The sequence below is a fragment of the Phymastichus coffea genome, unplaced genomic scaffold (assembly GCF_024137745.1).
Source record: "Phymastichus coffea isolate CEN01 unplaced genomic scaffold, Cenicafe_Pcof_1.1 PCOF00006, whole genome shotgun sequence".
Taxonomy (NCBI): Eukaryota; Metazoa; Arthropoda; class Insecta; order Hymenoptera; family Eulophidae; genus Phymastichus; species Phymastichus coffea.
The window spans coordinates 7,703,563-7,728,020 of record NW_026706817.1 but is presented as its reverse complement, the minus strand read 5'-3'; the positions used below and the strand labels follow the sequence as shown (position 1 = coordinate 7,728,020).

The 24,458-nt window shown below is 36.1% G+C and overlaps 1 protein-coding gene across 1 annotated transcript in view; it reads right to left on the bottom strand.

Annotated features, from left to right (window-relative positions):
* Positions 1-24,458, bottom strand: part of LOC131668536 (homocysteine-responsive endoplasmic reticulum-resident ubiquitin-like domain member 2 protein) — a 306,905-nt gene that overhangs the window by 85,968 nt on the left and 196,479 nt on the right. The window contains exon 3 of the mRNA XM_058942820.1: positions 15,526-15,864. Coding sequence (XP_058798803.1) covers positions 15,526-15,864 — 339 coding nt within the window. The remainder of the gene's footprint in view (positions 1-15,525; positions 15,865-24,458) is intronic.

The following is a 24,458-nucleotide window of genomic DNA, read 5'->3' as shown; positions in this document are numbered from 1 at the left end:
ATATGAAGCCCGGTTTCGATACCGAGCAATTTCCCTCGGACGCGATACAGGATGAGGGTAACGTTCTGTACGGAGGAGATTTAAAGCTTTCCATTGATGAAAGCGCCCGCACAGATGTTTTAACAGTGATGGAGGAATCAACGGTAACAGCTTCTTCTGTGCCTGTAAATGATGATGCGTAGACTCAGTTGAGTCCAAGCCCAGCTCCTCTGGTACTAAGGGTCATTGCTCATCGCAAAAGAGGCCGACCACGTGACTCCAAGAAAGCCATACCGCTATTGGTAACGACCTCGCCCCGGCGGCTGCGCCCTAGAGGCAAGCTTGACGCTTAACATCCGTCTATCACAGCGTACTTACACTACACGACACCATAACAACACTAAGCCTACGCTATACTCTTCAAGACATTCCACAGTCAATAATACTCGACAATAATAAAAGAAGTACAAAGATGAGGATTTGATGTTCCTTATAGAAATAAGGAGTTACTGTCCGTGAGGAAAGAGTATACTATCAAGATTCTGGGGATCTCACAAAGATCTCCTATAATGAACTTGGGATGCGAACTCAACAAAGGAGAGAGAATAAGATTCTTCTTAGTAGATACGGGTGCTGAAATTTCCACCATAAAATTAAGTGGCATAGTTTCAAGCGCTCGCGTTAATAGTCGCGAAATAGCACACATATTGGATATCTGATGATTTTCTCACTGAAATGGAGGAACTATAACGATGAGCTGTTTGTATGAAATTAGGAACTAAATGAACGCAAACGAAGGCTACGTTGATTCTTTTCATTTACGACTATCTTGTAAGGGACTTAGTCAATTGACTATACCCATGCGCATATGGAAAATTATATGTGCCTGTGTCAATAGCACAGGCCATCAAAATTTTACAAACGCAAAAACCTGAAACCAGACATAGCTTACTTAATAGATTTTCATACGCTGCTTCCGAATATAAGCTCAGAATTGCTCCATCACCCTTGTTTTTCCAGATACTTAACCTAAAAGCGTCAAAAAACACGCTTTTTTGTTATATTAGACCACCTGTAACATGACGGAAGATTTTTTATACGCAATTCTGACCATAGTTCCTAAAAGAGCAACTTTTGAGCTACAAAAAGCACTATTAAAAATTGATTTTATAATTTGTTCAACGGAGATATAGTCGTTTGAAAAATGTTGGATCTAAACATTCTATTATAGGTTTATAATAATACGAAACTTTTGAAACTAAATGAGCAGTTCCTGACTGGGCGTCGACTTGATGTAATTCCGTCAAATATTCTGGTTAAGGATGACTCAATAAAACATGTGAATTCCTACTGGCTTAAAAACACAGGGTTAGGGATATGCTTTAAGGGCGGATTTCACTCCCTAAAAGTGTTTTTTCGGCAGATTAAAAAATACATGTTACTTATTTCTTTATGATCTATACATACGAGGTGTGTTCAAAAAATACCCGGAATTTTTAAATTTCGCGGGTCTGGAGAGTCCGATTGTCAAAATTTTTTTTTATTGTGTTGGTATACATGCCCCTGAAGTATGATAAAATTTTCAACTATATTCACTGTTTACTTTGTCTGCAGTAGTCGCTAAGGTTTGACGTGTTTTCATGAGCTCGGCGATTTTCGTTTTTTAAAAGAAATGGATCAAAGAATTTGTATTAAATTTTGCGTAAACAATGAAATAAAGTGTAACAAAGTGTGTGAAATGTTACAAAAAGCCTATGGTGAGTCTGCTATGAAAAAAACAAGTGTTTACGAGTGGTATAAGCGTTTCCAAGATGGCCGCGAAGACGTTGAAGATGACGAACGCTCCGGTCGATCCAGCACGTCAATAATCGATGAAAAAAGTGGAAAAAATGGTTCTGAATGATCGCCGAATCACAATTAAAGAAGTTGCTGATGAAGTTGGCATATCAATTGGCTCATGTCATAACATTTTTTCAAATGTTTTGGGCATGAAACGGGTGGCAGAAAAATTCATTCCAAAAATGCTGAACTTTGACCAAAAAAACAATCGCATAAACATCACTCAGGAGCTGTTAAACGACGTCAACGACGATCCAAGTTTGCTTGAAAGGGTCATAACTGGTGATAAAACATGGGTGGACGGTTATGATGTCGAAACCAAAGCACAATCGTCCACCTGGAAGCATTCAACGTCACCAAGAGCGAAAAAAGCACGTCAAGTTCGATCAAATGTGAATGTTTTGCTTACAGTTTTCTTTGACTGCAGGAGCGTGGTGCATCATGAGTTCTTATCACAAGGTCGTACGGTTAATAAGGAGTATTACCTTGAAGTTATGCGACGTTTGCGTGAAGCGCCTGCTCACTCGTCGTTGCTTGTTCGTAATTTTTTGGCCAAAAACAATACCGTAGTCGTGCCCCAACCTCCATATTCACCAGATATGGCTCCGTGTGACTTTTTCCTGTTCCCAAAGTTGAAGAGACCCATGAAAGGACGGCGTTTTTCCTCGATTAAAGAAATAAAGGCCGAATCACTGAGAGTGCTCAAGGACATACCAAAAAGTGAATATCAAGAGTGCTTCGAAGATTAGAAAAAACGCTGGCATAAGTGTATTATATCTGGGGGGATTACTTTGAAGGGGACCACATGGATGTTAACGAATAAATAAAAATTTTTTTGGAAAAACGATAATTCCGGGTAGTTTTTGAACACACCTCGTATCAAAAGAAAATTAAAATCAAACATAGTAAATCAAACATGAAACACTTCATTATATTTGAATCACTCCTGGACCACTAGTTTCTTGTCGTTTTGGTCGTTTGAACCATGAACACTTAAAAATCGCAAAAAGAGAATTTTCTGAAATGTTACAAGCTCGTACTATTCAAGTTTTGCAAAGCACATGATCGTCTCTATTACATTTAGCTCGTAAGGGTGAAACTGGATAGCGATCCTGCAAAGATTATCGAGTACTAAATGCTCGAACAATTCCAAATCGGTATCTTGTACGCCATATTCATGACTTCACTGACTCTCTGGATGGTTACACTATATTCTCTACGATTGACTTAGTGAAATCATATCAAGATATGTCTGTCAATTCTAATAATATTTGTAAAACAACAAATAATTCTTTTTGGACTCTTCGAATTTCCATTCATGACGTTTGATCTTCAGAATGCTGGCTAAACATTTCAACGAGTTATTGGTAAAGTTACTTGTGAATTGGATTTTTGCTTTCCGTATATCGATGATATATTTATTTTTTTCTGAGTCTCCTGAAGAACGTCAAAATTATTTGCGAACATTATTTACATGCCTTTCGAAGTATAATTGCGTCATAAATCCTATAAAATGTACATATGGAAAAGCTGAAGTTATATTTCTTAGTTACACTGTTCTACATGATTAAAATCTTTGCAAAAAAGGATTCAAACATTATGTGATTATTCATTACCAAAAATCACTCAAGACTTCCATCGTTTTCTTGGTATGATTGGTTTTTATAAAATTGATTTATAGAAGATTTATTCCGCATACATTGGAATTTGAAGCACCTTTACATGAAGCATTAACCTCTTGACTGGCAATGGATCATATATGTACAAAAAATGTCGTGCCTTAACTAACAATGAATCATATCGTATGTACATATTTGAATAACTTTCATAGTTTTCATTGGTTGTGGGCCATATTTGGTATACAACTATTTTTGAAATTGTTAAATCCAAATCTGGCATAGAATTGCATAATTTCAATATGGCGCTCTCAAAACGGTATTTTTGAAATCCTCAAGAGAGAAAACTTTCTCAACATTTTTCACTAAATCTGGTATCCGCCGATATTATGTGACGGTGGGCCATATATGATCAACATTTTAAAAATTTTAAAAGAATAATTTTTCCTAATATTAAAACCAACGGCAGAATTGAAACCGTTTCCCATGAGCTGTGGGAACCGACTCGAGTGTCGTAGGGAAATTTTTCTTGATAGTCTGCAAACGGCAATAAAATCTACAGTCTACATTTATGTAAGCGTGCATTCCGTTTTTTCATTACGCTCTTCTGCCCCTCGCACTTGCGTATAAAGTGCATGCAGCCTCCGAACACGTGGGCGCTGAGATGCCGATAAGAGAAGAAGGCCATGGGATCGCGTCTACATCCTATTCACATCATAACTAATGAATTTTTCCCTTTCCAACTAGAAATTAGGCATTAGAAATTATGAAATAATATTTTTTGATCTTGAATATTTTGACTTCAACAATATATCAGAAATAATTTGGGCCTCTCAAAACCTCTTATCGAGTTTTCGCTCCGGAGCTTAGTTTAAGCAGAAAATAGAAAAAATACGTTAATTCTAATGAATTCACTATTACTTAGCGAACTTTTATATTATAGGAAATTAATCTACGAATTTATACAACGTAGCGTGCGAGATAACAAGCATCGCTCTATTTTATTATATTTAATTATTAGATAATTATTGATAACTGTATTTTGCGGCGAATTTAATTATAATATTGATTGTTAATATAAGTAGTGCATAAGCTATATGAGGAAATCCACGGAACCTTTGATTTTTGTGTTACTCAAGGATCTGCCGAGGAAAAAATTTTTTTTCTATGTCTATCAGACGTATAAACCTCCATTCTAGTCTATAGTTATCCAACTAAATCATTTTTATAGGTTCAAAAATTATATAGCCTTAACTAGAAGAATTCCAAATATAAAATCACTAATAAATCGCACATTTTTGAACGTTACTCTTGATTTTTTTTTCGTTTTCTTCCTATAACTTTTTGAGGGAGCTTCTAATCGGTCTGAAAATTTAACACAACCTTTTTTTTATAAAAAACTTCATTATCATTAGAGTTTCATTAGTGTGCCTATCAATCTCTTGCCATGGTATCCCCTCAAAGTAGCGTTACTTGGTTTTGGGCCGCGGACTTTTTTTTTACATTTTCACTTACAACTTTTTGAGGGATGCTAAGGTTGTAATTTGGATTCGACAAGCTATTACTGTATTTAAAAACGAATAAAACTGCGGCTCCAAAATCGATGTGCCATCAATAATGACTATGTTGTGAATCAAAATGTTTGAAAATATCTCGCGTAACTTTTTGGAAAATTCATGTTTTTTTGGAGGCACAGCTCCAATTTCAAATTTAATTCACTCAAACATCTTGTAATCGCTAAAGTTTCATTCAGGAAGTATACTATCAAAATCCTGTTTCCGTACGTACGTGCCACGTGTGTGTACGTTTGTATACAGTATCGTGATTTGTCATTCTCGAGAACAGTTGCAAGTGAGTGATCGTGTTTAGTACAACGCACAGTTAAACTATGGAAATAAGAAAATGGGTAAGTAGTTATATATTGGATAAATTATGGAACGTGCAATCAATTCGTTTTTTTTTTTTCATAGATAATTCTTGTATAATGCGAAAACAATTTTTACTTTTATTATTTTTTCTGTATTCGACAGACTGTGCTGATAAAACCAGAAAAGCCAAATTGCTTCTAAAAAGATAAAAAATAAGAGAGAAACGAAAGAAAGACGCTGAAACTAGAATTCTGGATTTACTCTCTAAGACAGAATATAATAAGAGACGAAAGTAAAAAAAATTTGAGACCTTTGGTGAAAATGGGTTAGTATTTTGAATCAGGACGCAATTTTAAAATTATTAACAATGACTTATGATGATTACTTCATTAATTTTTAATGTTTCAATTATATTTTCCAGCTGCTAACCAACATCAATTACTTCTTCACAATCCAGTTATTCCCTGAGAAACAGGACAACCACTGGAGCTACTACTACATCGCAGACGAAAGATAAATCAGCACCAAAAGAAAACAGACAGAATGTAAACACATCCCATACTACTACTAATTTCGAGTTAGACGCCGACAGTAACACAAACGCGTATGAAAATGAAAGTGTGCGCGATGATACGATTGGACGTTCACAAAATTTGGCAACGAAAGGCAACGAAAGAGTTCTGGATAAAAAAGGAGATTTAGTTTCAAAGCAGCAAAAAATATTGAATACTCTAAAAAGACGAGAAGCCAAATTACGTCGAAAAATAACGGCGATAGAAAAACTAATTATAGATAAAGATAAGCTTACAGCAAAGTGGAAAATAAAGTATTATCGATTTCTACGTAAAAATGTTGAACCAGATGAAATTTTAGAAAATGTAAAGAAAATAGAAAAGGGCGGTCATGATGAAGTGCGTAACAATTTAGTGCAATTTGAACTGGTCAAAAAACAAATCCGCGATAGATAGCTGCTACTGAAAAATGAAAAAGAGAGGTCAGTGTTTAATCAATGTTTAGCAGGCAAAATAGTAAAAAAGTACAAAGGCATGCGCAAACTATTACCGTTTGTATCTAATTATCTATTAAGAAAATATGGCAATTCTGAAAGGATCAAATTGCAAAGAAGTAACACAAAAAAGAAATTATACAAAGATGATATTGTTGAAAGAGTAAAGATATTCTTAGAAAAGAATGAAAATTCTTCACGAGCTCCTGGGGTTCATGAAACAATTAAAAAAGATGGCATAATAAAAAGAAAGCGTTATTTATGTGATTCCATCGATAACTTATACGTAAAATTCAAGATAGAAGAAAACATAAAAATTTCTCGTTCGTCGTTTTTTGCTGTTAAACCTTTTTGGATTTTACAAAAAAAATTAACTGGAAGAGATTCTTGTCTTTATTAGTTCAAAAATTATTTCAATTGAAAATGTTTCCCAGTATTTCTGTTACCTCATTCGTAAAATCGCGAGTTTGTTCCATGTTTAGCAAAGAATGTTTTTCTGGAGATTGTGAAAAGTGTGGAGATAAAAAAATATACTCTAAATCTAATCAAGAACTAACAAGGTAATATAAGTGGTCAACAGAGGTTAAAAGTGAGTAGACCTGGAGCAAAAGGGCTTACGTACAAAGTCAAGATTACGTCAAAAGTTAAAGTGGATTGCACTATCGATGAATTAATTTCAGAAGTTAATTCACAAATACCTGAATTTTTCAAACATGTCTACATTACGTATCATCAGCACAAGGCCACCGAATGTATAAAAGAAAACTTAAAAAAAGGTGAAGTTTGATTTTTATTGATTATTCACAGAATTATATCTGTAAATGTCACGAAGAAATTCAGTGTGCACATTTTGGTGCGTCTAAAAAGCAGGTTTCTTTGCACACTGGAGCTTTTTACGATAGAGATTTATCTTCTAATTTGATTTGTACATCTTTTTGTTCTGCGTCCGAATGTCTTCGGCACGATGCTGCATCAGTCTGGGCGCATCTTGATCCAGTTTTCAAATTAATTAAAGATACCGTACTCGATTTACAAACAGTGCATATTCAAAGTGATGGACCATCCACTCAATACAAAAATAAAACAAACTTTTATTTGTTTAAAGAACATTGCAGAAATGAACAGTTGATCGATGCCTCTTGGAATTTTTCATCCCCAGGGCATGGTAAAATTATTGCAGATGGAATTGGTGATACCGTTAAAGGATTATGTGATAGAGTAGTATTGCAAGGTTCGGACATAACTAGTGCAGAAGACATGGTCCGTATTGTTAATTCTAGTGGCTCTAAGATTCATGCATTCTTAATTTCGCAGTCCGATATTGAAAAAATTGATGCTAAGATACCCGATTCGTTGAAAGCAGCACCCAATACACAAAAGATTTTTCAGGTAACTTGGTCGAAGTCGGACATGAATAAATTATATTTGAATGAACTGTCTTATTGTATAGTTAACAAATTAAATCAGCTGTCTTGTCAACACTTTCAACTGAAACCAAATAATTGCACATTTATAAATTCTGGATCACGTTGACGAAAATCCTGCCAGCAAGAAGGAAAAAATTAACCATAAAATTGTTTCTGAGCCTATTACCAAAGACTAAAAAAACGAAAAAAATTTACGAAAAAAGACCAAGAGTAACTTAGATGAAAGAAAAAATTCAAACAATGTAACAAAAACAGCAGAGCCCGTGATCCGAAATAAACGAAATGTTGGTTCCACGAAGAAAAATGATCAGCTAGTTTCAAGTCGTTCAAAGCGTAAATCTTAGTGATAAAAATGTGATTATAGTTTTTTCATTACTGTATGTTTTATACAATACTGATTAAGTGCACTGTTATTTTTTATATGTCATTTGGTAGGTATAAAATACTCTACCAAACGTTGTCTGTTATGTTTATGTTGACGTTAGTTAATAAAATTAATTATTACAGTATTTTGAACGTTTTTTCCAGAAATTTTTTCATAATTTATAGCAATCGAATCAAAGAAAATCGATTCGTATGTTAAAAAAAATTTTTTTTTGATTTTCTGCTATAACTTTTTGAGGGATGGGTAAAAAGGAGTTACGCGGATATATTCTACATTTGTAGGCTACAAGAAACACGTCTGTATAGGTTTTAGAAGTGTGCCTCTAAAAAAATTTTTCGATTCTACTTTTTCGAAAAATCAACGGTTCCGTGGATTTCCTCATACATATTAGTCGATTATGTTTGTTCCGACTTCAAGTAATTAATAATTACGAAATTTTAAACTAATCTTGGCTGTCAATGATACTTGAAGAGCCATCTTACGAGCTAAGGCCTGTACCCTTGCGTCCGCGCCCCCGAATTTCTCCACGCCCCCGCTGCAGTCAGAGCTTGAAAATCCAGCGAGGAAAATCAGAGGAAACAAACGGTCCAATTAACACATCATTGCCTGCCCGAAACCGAAAGGCTGAGAGAGGGCATCACCCAACCACCCACCTAATATAAAAAGGGCTGCACAAGACCCAAAGTTGCAGTTGTTGTCAGTTGTCGTAGTGTCTGTGCAAAGCAGAGATTGAGTACCAGTAAGTGAGTGCTGAAGGAAGCACAGAAATCAGTAGTGTCAAGAAGTCAGCCAAGGGGTTAGCAAAGAAGTCATCCAAGAACTCAACAAAACTCAGTCAAGAAGTCAGTCAAAGAGCCAAGCAGCCAAGTAGCGGAACAAGAAAATCAAGAAAAATCAGTTAATATAAAATAAGGACGCGCAGGCCGAAAAGAGTGAATTATTCAATAAAATAAAAGAGTAAGCAACAAAAAAAATTTTATTGGTAATTTATCTATCTCTCCACTTTCTTAGAAGTAGCTCGTGACGTAAAATTCTTCCTTTTTTTGTATCTGGAGACTACTTTTCATAGGCTCTAGGTACAATTTTGATAGGAAAACCGGGTTCTACTATTGATAGGACCCAAGGTACCTCCCGCTCTCGGATCATAACTATTGATTGGAATGCAAGAGCACAGGTTTAGTGGCACTGCCCCCTTCGGTATTAATAATTTTCGAATAGTGACCAGTTTATGCGAGAAATCGCAGACTAGCAACAACAGAACCCTGAGACTGCGCCAAGTAAAAAAACTGAACACTGGGCTATAAGCGGACTCTCGTACTTCTAATGCTATTATGTGTGTACATTTACAAGCATGAGAAGTGAATATTGAGTTTCGTGTTATTATAAGCCTAAAGTAGAATGTTCAGATCCAAAATTTTTCAAACGACCATATCTCCGTTGAATAAATTATAAAATCAATTTTAAATAGTGCTTTTTAAAGCTCAAGAGTTGCTCTTTTAGGGACTGTGATCAGAATTGCGCAGAAAAAATCTTTCGTCATGTTACAGGTGGTCAAATGTAACAAAAAAGCATGTTTTTGATGCTTTTAGATTAAGATATCTGGAAAGCTAAGGGTGATAGAGCAATTCTAATCCCAGATTCAGAATCAGCGCATGAAAATTTAGTAAGTATGCTATGTTTGGTTTCAGTTTTCTAAAATTGTTGGCCTGTGTAACCCTGCAGAGTAACCCCTATAAAAATGTTCTTACCATATTATTCTTTTTACCAATATTCTGTCTAATGTAGATATAAAGCGCATTAGTATAAATCCATATCGTTTAAACATACCCGAAAAGGATAGAATTGATGAAATTCTGAAACAATCAATCAAATGTTATAAATACTAATGAATCCAACAATTGAAAAAAAATCTGCCAGTAAGACAGTGGTTTCTACGACCAATACCTTTCAAACTATTGTCAGTAATGGCTCGGTCGGTAGGACAATGAACTCGCACCCGGTAGGACCGGGCTAGGTTTCCACTGATTCCCTCGATTCCCTGCTGATTGATACAAGCATCACTGAGAAAAATTTCATGTGCTTTGTTCTCGAATACATTGCAGGACTCCGTCACTGATTAGTATTACTGGAGTATAAATAGAGCGACGTTAAACAAAATTAACAAAAAAAAACTATTGTCAACAAAAATACAAGATGGCTGTCACGAGAACGTAACCATTTCTGCGGGAAGTAATCATAATCGGCGATACAGAGGTAAGCAGTGATCATATAGATTTAGAAGCAACCAACGAAAATATTGATGATGAGTCACGCAAGTCATCAAGTAACTTAAAAGAAAGTAATTAAAATGTCAATGTGACGAATTCCTATCTTTCTGTGATGTTCACGAATTGTGGTGAATTTACGCGTTTCAAATTTTGAGTTCCAGAAAATAGTGTGGTCAGCAAATCAAAAGCTCAGCAAAAATCTATACATGTGCACTTAATTATGGACACAGGCAAAATGAACGACTACCTGACTGGTCCCGTGAAAAATGTCGATTATTCCTCTCCCGATCGCTAAGAAAAATATTCATACATAAGAATGAATAATTCGGATGTCTGATGTGCTTTCTAAATCTCCCCTCCGCCGCGATTTAACGGTATTTCATTTCTTTTTATCTACCACGCGGTCTGCTAATCTATTTCAAGGTCTGTTAATATATGTTTATAATCAGTTACTACTATCTCAGTGCGCATTGGTCATGAGGGTTTTTCAAACTCGCTCTCATATCGGTATATCAGGTGACATTAGCGGTGCATTTTCTTATTTTTATTCGAATTCGCCGAATTGATGTATAACCCATTAACATTCAGCTGGACAGGTTTAGTATAATTCTTTTCCTCCGCTCATAGTTATTGCAATTCGTAACACGAAAAGTCAAAATAAATACATTTTTATAGCTTAAAGTGTACTTTTTCTGATGGTATCATTCAAATCATTAAAGGATTTCATTTTCTATCGATGTTTAAATCTCTCTATATATATTTGAATTTAACTTAGAGGGAATAGGGAAAGAGTGTGTACGACTCAAATGATAACTCGCGTGTAAAAATAATTGTGGCTTTAATGAAAAGAGATAATTTAAGTACAAATAAGTAGTACTTAGCCGGCATAAAAACCCCAAGTTAAAAGTTAATAAAAATCACAAGTAGGGAAAAGCCTTTGAAGTACTACTTTAACAAAGGATACAAACGGAAAGTAACAAAACAAGGCAGTTAAGTGACTAAATTCAATACAAGGCTTACGAATGACTAATTTTAAGAGAGCTGCTAAACGAAATCAAGCACACGAGAGCTTATTGAAGACTCGCTGAACCTGTAAAATATTTGTACGCGTTGAATGGCCACTCAAATGATGCTCGCTTACCCGTTGGCTTCATTAATTGGATGATGAGGTAGAAGATGCTGTCCACACACACACACACACGGACGCACCGCAGCCCCGATTCACGCATTCACGCGACGTAGGCGATGAGCGAGCGCTTCATAAGTCGGAAAGAGAGTGGCTCCAACAAATGTGGTGAATAGTTTGAAGTAGCAGGAGAGCCATATGAAATAGCCAAAAGCAACTTAATATGCCTTCGCCGTTAAGATTCTGTTAGGTAACGGAATCATGTGCAATTTAGATTATGAAAGATGAATAGAGGAGACACGAAATACGCGTACTTTATGGCAAAATAAACAAAGGATGAAATTCGAAATACAACATTCCGTACGCATATAATATGACTGCGTATTGGTATCGTAACTACTTCGTGAAATGGACAATGTACGAACCTTCGCGGTTTCAATGGCCCATTCACTCTAAGGTAACCTAAATGCTCAGCTCGCGCATTTGCCGGTAAGTTGCAATGCTAGTTAACTTGTACACATGCGACAACAGCGTAAACATACACACGACAGAGAGAGAGAGAGAGAGAGAGAGAGAACGAGAGAGAAAGAGAGAGAGAACAAAGGACTCTTTTGCTGGTATTGAAGCTTCATACGATTGATGTTGCTGTCCGCAGCAGTGAATGGCTGCTCTCGGTAGTTAAAGTCAACTACTATGCCGGATGACTGGTGGTCGACGTGCTGCTGTTGATGTCGCGTTGCGCTGTGGTTATATCGGTTTTCCAGGTCGCTGTTACTTGCTATAGTGTAGCTTTAGTTGCGGGAAATCTTGACAGTCGGAAATTGAATCACGGCTCATGTGCCATTGTGCTGCTCACAGTCTGCTCTTAGGCGCAAACTACAGCAGCCGGATTATGACTGTAGTTGCTCAGGCTGTTACGGCGAGAATGGGTGTTATGTTCTCAGGCTGCAACTATTGGGCGAACTCTCTCTTTCTCTTGCCGCTCTCTTGCTCAGATCAAAGCCTAATCGTTACTGCTTTTCCTTCCTGCTAGAAATCTTCCCGCGTCCCTTACGCACCCTTTCCTTTCTTTTTGTCTCTGTCATGTGTTTGCAGAACGCGCTCTCTCTCTCTCTGTCACTCTTTCCTTTTTTCAGCTAGACACCCAAGATATCCAACGCATCTCAACAGAATAAAATCAACCGAAGATGCGTGCGTACGTATACATCCACGACTCGGTAGCAACATAACAGGACAGAAACTGAGTCGGGTAAATAGTGGGATCGACTCATAGAGTCAATGTACCATCACACTATGCTTTATGAAAGTAGACAATCAGCTAGTTGTACTCTGTTAGTATTAAATTTTTTGGATGAAAGGATTGTTCGTGAATGTATGTGTAGTTTATGAAGGAATATGAAATAATAAATGCGTAGTTAGGCCAATATGATCGATATATTATAGGCCTAAAAAATTGGGAAAAAAGCTCCACAAGGTTCGGTTAGGTTTGATCTTGCGTGCAAACTATGTTTGCATGTAAGCGCAAACGGAAACCGCCTAAGTGGAGAAAAACCCTTGGTTGATTTACATTGATAAATACAAACTGAAATTGTGATTACATGCGATCATGCGTTCAATCGTTGTGTAAAGAATAAAACGTGTTATGATTAATTTATTACAATTGATACTTAAAGATATGCATATACTCGTATGTGTCGGATGTAAAAAATTGAAATTGGTTAATTTGTGGCTAACCGACCAAATGATATGTGAAATGAAAGGATGTTGATTGATTACTTTGTGGCTAGTCGACCAATATAATGTAGGTAATGAATTGATAGTTTTTTTAGACACTGTGGACTTGATTAACTATTTTGTGGCTAGTCAACCAATGATACGTATAAGTGTTTGTGTAAATTGTGTTTGTGTTACCTGAGTTCGATGAGGATTTGTCTCGCGGTGATTGTTAAATTAATACAACTCAAACAAAGAGAACTTATTGGAAAGGTTCTTTAGAAACTGAAATAAATACGTATCTATAAAAAAAACTATTTTAATTGAAATTAATTAAGCTCAACTACACTATATTGACAATTTAAATGAGTTAAGGAAATTCTGTTTAAACGAAGGTAGAGTTCAAAACGTGCGATTAGTTCGGACGAATGATTTATACTAACTTGACCTCCCCAACTAACCGATAATGCGCCGCCACACGAAACGCATACTCTCCCCTACTCTCCTTAAGTAAGAAAGAAAGAAAAGTCATATAGTTAGATCATAGTTAGGCATGCTGAGTAAGTATATCGAAAAAAGGAGAAGAGAAAAGAGAGAGAAAGAAATAGTACGTGGCCACTAGGAGAGAGGAGAAAGCGCGACTATATTACAACCTTATACTTCCCCTTTACTATATCTGAAATACGTTCGTCTTTCGACGAAACATACTCTGAGCTTAAAAATTGTGTCTTTTTTGTTAATCGTATGTTTGTTGATTTTTATATGAAACTATTATTATTTCTTGATGAATTTATAGGCATTTATACATACTCCATATTTTTGTCGGAACGATTACTGTATGTTGGAACCTCAGCAAAATATTTTTTGAAAACAATTTATAATTATAATTAGGAAATTATGATTGTAATAGAGTTTTTATTCAAAGAAATTTTGAATAAAATCCAGAATATAAAGATAGAATTTAATTTAATTTTTTCGCAGATAAAATCAACGATAAAAAATAATATCGGACGATGACGCTTTTCAGTGCAATTCTGCGCTCCAACGCAGACACGGTCTAGGTCAAGCTGCCGCAGATTGCCTTCTTGGTACGAGAAATCGGTCCACAGAGTGTCGTGAATTACGCAATATTTTGGTGAAAGAGAGATTGAGGTACGAACAACAATGCGATAAAATACTAAAGCAAAAGCAAAAGCGGTAACGTAAATAATAATCCCTGACCTTCGGAACAACTAATAGTGTATCAATAGAAAAGCAAGAGAAATTGCACAAAAAAAGGTGTACAAACTCGGCGCAGAAAAAGAGCGACGCGCTCGCATCGTACAGATCGGTGCAACACGAGCACTCGAGTAAACGTGCACCTAAAAAAAGTGGGCGCTGTACTCGCGCCATGTGATTAGCTGGCGAAAAGAGGGATCTTGAGAAAGAAAGCCATGTAACAATCTAGTACTCACAGTTCTTGGTTGTCAGCTGAGAAGCAATGACGCGCTCGCTTTACAATATTTAGTCTCGAGTTATTTCAATTAGTATAAGCGTTTCTCCTAGCATATTAATTTCATTTTCCATATACGCTCGGGTGTCTGATAGTATATAATCATTATTAATATACAATAAATTCCTCTAGTATATAATCATGAGCGTTATTGCTATAACTCTGCGTATTTTGGAAAATTTGAGTTCGAAATTACATGCGTAGATGTGCAAGATTTTCCCCAAGCAAACCTCTTGTCGATCGAATACTAATTGTCTATATTGTGCCTATCCTCACTCTCCTCGAGACAATCGCATCTCCGCGAGGACCGCCTCACTAGTTTCTCATTAATCGAACATAGTGTTCGTTACTTACCGGACCGCTGACGTCTGCTGTGTGCTGTAAACATCTTATGAGTGCGTGTACGTAATTAATTATAAATGATATTATTACTGGCTTCGGGAAGAGAGACATAACGAGCTACAAGTCGCTCATTATATGGTAAAAAAACGATTTTTGAATTAAGAGATCCATATGCAAAGGAAAAACCTTTCGCTTATATGATTTCTATCAATTCATTTTTAAATTAATTAATTCTTTGAAAATTTAAACTTTACAGCTATTGGATTTTTAAAAAAAAATTAATTATTATTAAAGGCGGTTTGAAAAAGTTCTTTAATTTAATATTGATGTTCAAAAATAATAAAACTAGAGTGTACCTTTGTTGTCAATCCTCTCTATTGCATTATATGCAGTAATTCATTATTTTTATAGAATAATTATTTCAATTGATCAAATATTAAGTCTTTAAGAATTGAAAAAACTTACAGATAAATCAAAAGTCCCAAAATGGTGACCACCAAAAATCTTATAGGAGAAGAATAGAAATAAATTATGCTGAAGAGAATAAAAATTCTAGATAAAATATAAAAATTGTCAAGCCAATCTCTATTGCCAATTTCCATATCTTCATTGTCGAAATCGTTCATAATATTATCATCTCTATTATTATTATTATTATTATTGTTACTGTCATTACTATCTCTACTATTATTATTATCTATACATGTGAAGTGGTTATTTCTATCGATTAAATAATTTGTATTTAATGATGAATAATATGTATTCCAAGATAATTCTTCCTGGACAAGCTTTCTGCGTAAAAACCTGCATAAAGAAATACATAAATAAATAAGGAATTCTTTACAATTGAATCTATTGACTTATAATAATGAAGGTGTTATGTAAAAAATTAGGAATTGATTATTGTAATCTTACGGACACGCTTCGAGTAAGAATGGAAATTACTTTATATTCCAATGTATTTATGATGTTAATAATCATAGGTATTGGATGAATGTTTATAATTATTGGACAAACATTATTAAATATTAAATAGATTTTATGTAACTCATGATTAGATAGTCCTGTGTTACTCTCCCCTTTAATTTTCTTCTGTATACTTTCGCACTCTTTAATGTCCAGATAGAAGACAGTGTAAGTATTGTACTACACGTTTTTAATATCTTCACTTGGTTTACCATCAAAGAGATTATAGATGAAATTTTAAGTCTTCGTTAATGAACGATAGTCAAGAATAGAAATGTAGAAACAAGGATCTAGAATTTATAAAAATTCCGAAAATTATTTCCCCTCTAACTCTAGTCAATTACAGCATATCAAACAAACATCTTCTCATTTCAATTTATTACTAATATTTCCCGGTATTTTCCGATCCAATTATTATCGAAAATTATGACATTTTTTAGTAGCTTTCAACATCTGGAAAATTTGAAAAACAAAGACGGTAATGAAAAGTGAATTAGAGTAAAATTTGGTGTTTGTAAAAACTAACATAAGAGAGAAACGGTAAAACGTTGTCACTTATCAAAACAATCAACAAAACGCACGGTGAAGAGTACCAAATAATAAGAAATTAAATACACTAACCCACTCAGGGATTTAATTTGCTGAAATAGATAAGAAGGAGAACAATTAATTACTTATGGCTAATAATTCTGAAGGCCATCTGTAATGGCACTAGAATCGGACAAAAATATTTGTGTAAATCGTTGTGCATTTTTGTGCTTCTTAAAAATAGGAGAGTAAATCGTCTATTACTTTTCTCGTTAGTACTTTTTTTCTTATTTATTAACAATTTTATATTGTTATTGATTACATAATTGAATTCACTGTCTATTTTCGAAACTATTATTTATTTAAATGAAATGTATATCGAGTAAAGTACAATCTGTTCATAATATTTGTGTTGCGCGGTTGACATAACTGCTTGTGATGTTCGTATCACTTATAAATAATTCAAACTCTCGTATCTAGTTGCGCTAATGAGTAAGAATTCGTTTCTAATATATCTACTCTACTTGTCAAATAAATTGAAAAATCAAATATAAGGTGATAATAATAAATTGAAAAATCAAATATATACGAATATTGCTAAGGTTTTAAGGAAAGTCAGACTATGCCCTAGTTTCTTATAGTGCGAATTGTCCCATAAGCAGAGCTAAAGTCTTCTTAGGATTGGATATAATTTGGCCCAAGTTTCTTATAGCGCGAGATGTTCTATAAGTTGAGCCCGAATTATAGGAGAGGAGAAGTCTTGTTCAGTTAATCACAATGAGAGAAAGAACTTAGGTATTAACCAAGTTTATTCAGACTGACTTTGCAAGGCTAGAAGTGAATGCCAGCCTGTGCAATAGTGGGCGTATTTATACACAAATTTTCCCCCTATTTTCACAGGAGCGTTTTCTTCGAGAAGTTTTCGAATATTCGCGAAACCTTCGCGAATTTTGAGAAATGAGTTTTCTTAATTTACAATAAATAAACATTAATAATGAGCTTTTAACACATGTGAACTTTATAGAATATGTTATTTGTTGATTTTATACAATATACAATTATCGCCAATAGTGTCATCAAAAATTATTAACTAATAAAGTTAATTAATGTAATATTACAATATTTACAATAGAAAATTATTAAATTTTTACATAACCTTATAATTATATTAGTAATCTTGATCTTAGGAGTCGTCCCTATAATATATAGGGACGACTCCTAAGATCAAGATTACTAATATAATTATCAAACATCAGGAGTGGAAAAAATTAACAATAATTTATACATAACCTTATAGTTAATTAATTTTAGAAGCAATTTCCAAAAAGAAATATCCAAATTAGTTAATAACATTTAAATTATAGCCAATTTTCATACTTGTAACGATTTTTTCTATAATCTTATAACGCAATTATTAGATTAATTATCTAAGATTCATAAATTATAAAGCTGTCATTATTAAGTATAAAATTAACGCTTTCGTTCTGTATACAACTTATTGTTTAAATAAATTGTTAATTGTTTATTTATTAATAACAGTTATTATAAAGCTTTTATTAATTAAACCAATTCTTACTCATGTTCATTTCTTATTCATTTTGCATTTGGACTATTTACATTTTTCTGATAATTCATATTTTTAGTGTATAAATATATTAACTTTGCATATTAAAATTCATTATTCTTTAATAATTAAACGCAATTCGTATGACTATATTCTAAATCTACGTACTAAAATCTATAAAATAAATGCTTTGTTATATCAAAATTATCTCTAATTAACATATTTTTCTTACATAACAAAAATCATTATATCTATATCTATTACATTGTGACATCACGCTCCTTATTTTGGTTATGAAATTAGCCTCTTGTACTAATACAATCAAATAATCGGTGAGGTGGCGCCGTTTAATGTGCTGATTTGAGTAAACAGATAGATGTGTTTGACGGGTTGCGATGATTAAGTAACATAATCAACTAGCTCATAGATAGGACCGTTACATGCTTCAAAATATTTGAAAGAATTGTTATAAAAATTACAATTACATATAAATATTTCTACTGTATTTTTCTCTTCCGATCTCGTTTCTGTCACCCATGTTGTAAAGTCCATTTGCTTAGTGTTTTTACATGAGTTACAGCATATATAATTTTGCAAATCAACTCATCCAGTGGTGGATACTTGATTTCAGTTTCGAGCTTGAAATTTTTATGTAATTAATCAAAATAAAAATTGTTCTCTCGTATGAGAAATAATATAACATAATATACATATGACTTACTTTACTGGAATTGTTTTTTGAATGCATTGTTTCTTTTTTTTTTCTAGGTCTTTTACATAATTATTGTTATAATTTTTCAAACTATTACGCATGATAAGATTTTGTATGGCAATACACTAGAACTCCATAATATGAAAAAATTTTATTTTAGGTGCAACGATTGCCGAAAATCGTTAGGACTCGCGTAGACTGTCGAGCGTGGCTGAGTGTTATAGCCGTGATCGGCTTAGGTAAGAGAGAGAGAGAGAGAGAGAGGGCGCGTTGGGGGCGATGACCGGGAGGGGAGAGGTAGCGAGCCAGTATGACTGTGTCCTTCAGTCCGGCGACATCGCAGCGTATAGCATTTGAAGCAACGACGTGTGTTTTTCCATCTGAGTGAGATACAGGAAAGTTGAATAGATAATTTGTGAGTGGAGTGTCGAGTGCGCACACTGCTCAACGTGTGCGACGTCGGCAGCAGCGAGCTCAACTTCGGCAGCATCCACAGCTACGCAACTTCGGCAACGAGAGGCGGTTGAAGAGGTAGTTGAGGAGGCAGCACGTACTTTAGTATAATCGGATACGGTTGGCCACCGTATCCTCATCGATTCTGCGGTAAGTACGCTGCACTTTGTATTACGTTTAGCGTGCGATCCCGCGCAGCGTGCGCGGCGAGTTTAGGGTAGCGTGCGTGCGACTAGTCCGCGACGTCCGCTAATTCTGCTCTCTCTCTCCCCATTCGAATTATTGTGTTGATATTGCGTGCGTTTAGACTCTCGGCAAATCGTCCCTTGTACAGATTTAGTTTTGTTCAATAAAGTAGTCAGATATCAATAAGAGACGATCTTATTATTTCGTCTACCCTTTGTTCGGTGTCGGTGTTATTGTTTACATTTGGTTCGAACGCGCCGGTAATCCAACGTGGATCGCGAAAGCATAGAAGGAGCTGTTCGTCACCCGAGGTGTCGGCAGTGGCCGACGCAGCGCTAATAAGCTAGCGCACCAGCGCCACCTGGCGGAAAGTTCGCACACCCAAGTTGGATAGCTGAGAGAACACGGCGCATGCGTACACCGGAGCAAGGTGAGTAAGTGTGCTTGAAGCATACAACTAACAGAGCACCGTTTGGCCGTACTGTTAACTACCATTGCCCGGGATTTACAACTAAGCGGTAGCCTGTTACATAGGATACATTTTTTCTAAACAAATAAATACTAGATACCAATAAATAGTAAGTAGTCTAATCAAATAGTAAGGAAGAAATAGTTATTAATTTTTTAAATATTATTGAGAAAAAACAAATCGGGCTTTATTAGTCATAGTGATTCATTTCAAAATTCATGTTTGAAATTTGGAATAATTTCGTAAGACCGAATAATTTTTCTAATTTATGAACAAGGACTAATTTGGATACAACTTAGCATCAAGGGAAAGATATTATAGTGGCAAAAGAAAAGATAACCATCACAGACGCTTACGAGAACAGTGAACAGACCGCTACCAACCTCGCGATAGAGCGCCTCCAAAGATTACGTTCGAAAGACAAGATAGGCCTCCGAAGCGCATGTGCTCACACTGTGGAGTACGAGGTGTGTTCAAAAAATACCCGGAATTTTTAAATTTCGCGGGTCTGGAGAGTCCGATTGTCAAAATTTTTTTTTATTGTGTTGGTATACATGCCTCTGAAGTATGATAAAATTTTCAACTATATTCACTGTTTACTTTGTCTGCGGTAGTCGCTAAGGTTTGACGTGTTTTCATGAGCTCGGCGATTTTCGTTTTTTAAAAGAAATGGATCAAAGAATTTGTATTAAATTTTGCGTAAACAATGAAATAAAGTGTAACAAAGTGTGTGAAATGTTACAAAAAGTCTATGGTGAGGCTGCTATGTAAAAAACAAGTATTTACGAGTGGTATAAGCGTTTCCAAGATGGCCGCGAAGACGTTGAAGATGAACGCTCCGGTCGACCCAGCACGTCAACAATCGATGAAAATGTGAAAAAAAGTGGAAAAAATGGTTCTGAATGGTCGCCGAATCACAATTAGAGAAGTTACTGATGAAGTTGGCATATCAATTGGCTCATGTCATAACATTTTTTCAAATGTTTTGGGCATGAAACGGGTGGCAGCAAAATTCATTCCAAAACTACTGAACTTTGACCAAAAAAACAATCGCATAAACATCACTCAGGAGCTGTTAAACGACGTCAACGACGATCCAAGTTTGCTTGAAAGGGTCATAACTGGTGATAAAACATGGGTGGACGGTTATGATGTCGAAACCAAAGCACAATCGTCCACCTGGAAGCATTCAACGTCACCAAGAGCGAAAAAAGCACGTCAAGTTCGATCAAATGTGAATGTTTTGCTTACAGTTTTCTTTGACTGCAGGAGCGTGGTGCATCATGAGTTCTTATCACAAGGTCGTACGGTTAATAAGGAGTATTACCTTGAAGTTATGCGACGTTTGCGTGAAGCGCCTGCTCACTCGTCGTTGCTTGTTCGTAATTTTTTGGCCAAAAACAATACCGTAGTCGTGCCCCAACCTCCATATTCACCAGATATGGCTCCGTGTGACTTTTTCCTGTTCCCAAAGTTGAAGAGACCCATGAAAGGACGGCGTTTTTCCTCGATTGAAGAAATAAAGGCCGAATCGCTGAGAGTGCTCAAGGATATACCAAAAAGTGAATATCAAGAGTGCTTCGAAGATTAGAAAAAACGCTGGCATAAGTGTATTATATTTGGGGGGGATTATTTTGAAGGGGACCACATTGATGTAAGCGAATAAATAAATATTTTTTTGGAAAAACGATATTTCCGGGTACTTTTTGAACACACCTCGTATATGGCCATGACAAATATACGAGTAATTGCTATAGATTAAAAAATGTACAAGGCAAAAATTTTCTCAGACCAGCCTCAAGTCAACACTTGATGAACGAAGAGAATTGCTGATGGTCCGAGGTTGACCCGCCTCAATCCTTTTGAAACGACATGCAGACGCAATATACCCCTTAAATGGACCACACTGGTATTCATAGCTTAAGCCAACAGGTACAAGAGGACGAATATTAAAATTCTTAGTAGACACCGGCACAGACCTTTCAATAAGCATAGACTCAGTATTGGATAAAAAAACATGTAATCCCATTAAACAGTTCATACATCAGAGAAAAACGATTCAAATAGTGCCTCTTTATAAGCTGCCTCGTAATCTTCAATAAGTTTTGAAAGTTGTCGAAGAATAACAGCATTGTATCCGTTGGCCCTGGGAAAATACTAACACCGGCAACATTCAAAATAAACAAACACAACTCAAATGTTCTCTTTCGTTTTGATTTCAATGTAGTCATATCTTTCGATTATTGCTAACTGTAATTATTGGTGATTGCGAAGAGATATGCTCGCTATATTAATTTAGAAACTAACCAACACATCCGCGTTAACAAACAGTTATTGCGCCTGATAGGCAGGATTATTATATTGCGCAATAGCGAGCAAAAGAGTTTTTCGGCTAGCGCAATAGTAAATAACCTTTGGTGAACCTTTCGTTGGCTAGTAAAATCTAAATTTTTGTTTACAATACATTGATTGTAGCACTCGCACTCGCATCGTCCTTCAAGGAAGTGTATAATCCATTAATAAAATTAATCGCGTCAATAGCAAAACAAAGCGCGATATAATAAATAAATTAAAATGGAAAACACTCAAAAAGAAGTTGAAAACTGGATATTGTCGCTTCAAGAAGAAGAAATTAACGAGTATCTCGAACAATTGGAGCTAAAGCAAAACGGGAGTAAGCTCTCGCGAGCTGGAAGATTGCAAAATTGGCTGCTAGGCAACTACTCTGCAGCAGATTTCGTCGAAGTTGGCAATCAAAACAGCAACCCAGCAAGAAGGGCAGCCCTACGCTCAAAGCTTATTACGTTCATCTGCGCGGAACATACAGCATCTCAAGAGGAAGGAGAGCACCTATTATCCCAGTTGATGCAAAGTGCAGAAGTCATATCGCGAGTACAAGAAACAGCGATAAATGTTACTGATGTATTAGACAATGGCAGAAACAGTAATAGTAATAAAAATATTACAATAACTGCCAATGATGGTAGCCAGTTTCAACTTCCGCCTGCATTCGCTGTAATGATCCAACACCTCATTTTCCGGTCCCGAGAGAACGAAAAGAAGCTCCAGTTACTAGACTAGCTAAGAGTAAATATATCAAGTCTAACAAAGGTGTTAGACAAAATATATAATAATTGCAGCAATGTTAAAACCAACTTGATGACTTATCCGCCAGAATAAGCATATTGGAAAATGCCGAAAATAGGAATGCACAGCAAGATGACGCTAACTATTCAAGTGAAATACAGCAACAAGAAAACACGTGCAGGAGCGTTGCATTTCAGGATACCTTCACCTACCATTACGACACACGGTTACCTCAAACTACTCCAGCTAGACCCAGACAGAGGACCATGGGGGCCACCGGCAGGACCCCCCGCCGGACGCTCCCTTTCGGAGAGGGTGGACAGCATCAACTTAATGGAGTTAATGCAGAAGCGGATACCCACACGCCGAGCATATGGTTACCTCAACAAACAACAAGCCCTTGGTTGACTACAAGGGATGTTGGTTGCATTGTCCGGGGATGGAAACTGAAGTGTTCCGGAGAGGGCAACGCGAGTGTGGACACCTTCCTATCTAGGCTGGACAATTTGAGGAACGGTGCAGAACTCACAGAGGATTAAATGCTCTTAGCAGTTTCAGAACTACTCGTCGGTCCCGCCCTTACCTCGTACGTGGTGATGAAGCAAAAATGGCTCTCCTACGCTGAATTTGAAACAGACGCACGGGAATGGTTTGGAACCAGCGTGCAACAACAACAGCGACTGATGAGGGAAGTACAAATCCGATATCAGGGCCCAGATGAACCGTTCAACGTATACATTATCAACATGATGGGCCTAATGAGACGACTGAATCCACCAATGGCGTATGAACGCCAATTGGATCTGTTACACGCTAACCTCCTCATAGATATTCAGAGCCAAGTACGTAGAGTGGAAGTAAATTCCATACGCGTTCTGAATACGTTAGCTACAGCGGCGCAGAATACCTTGAACCAAAGGAAGATGGAACGAATGGTACCTGACCGTAATCGACTCTGTGTCCGGAGTTAGCGTACTACCCTTACACCGATGGAGGCAAGGGCCGTAAGGGCAAGGTAGCAGCAATATCCAACGATAATCCAGAAGTTAGTGATCGATTAGATCGTATGGAGAAAGTGCTAGAAAAGGTAACACACCAGGTTGTCTATACACCAACGCCGACGGGGGCACACCTGGTCCGAACATCGAAGCGGTCGATAGCGAAAAGAAAGCTCCGCCAGTCGATCTATTGAACCAAGTGCTATTATCCCTCAAAGAAATATCAGAAGGGATGAAGCACAATTTTGTTGGGAGAAACTCGACCTCGGAGGACCGCACTAAGAAGCAACAAGCTCCACGAAAGCGGGAAAGAGATTTTTCCAAGCCACTTAAATGTGTTAAGTGTGGATTGCTGGGGTACAGTAAAAGGTACTGTCCCCAATGTAATAAAAGAAACGAGGAAAGAAGTGGTTAGGAGGGGTTAACCCTACTCCT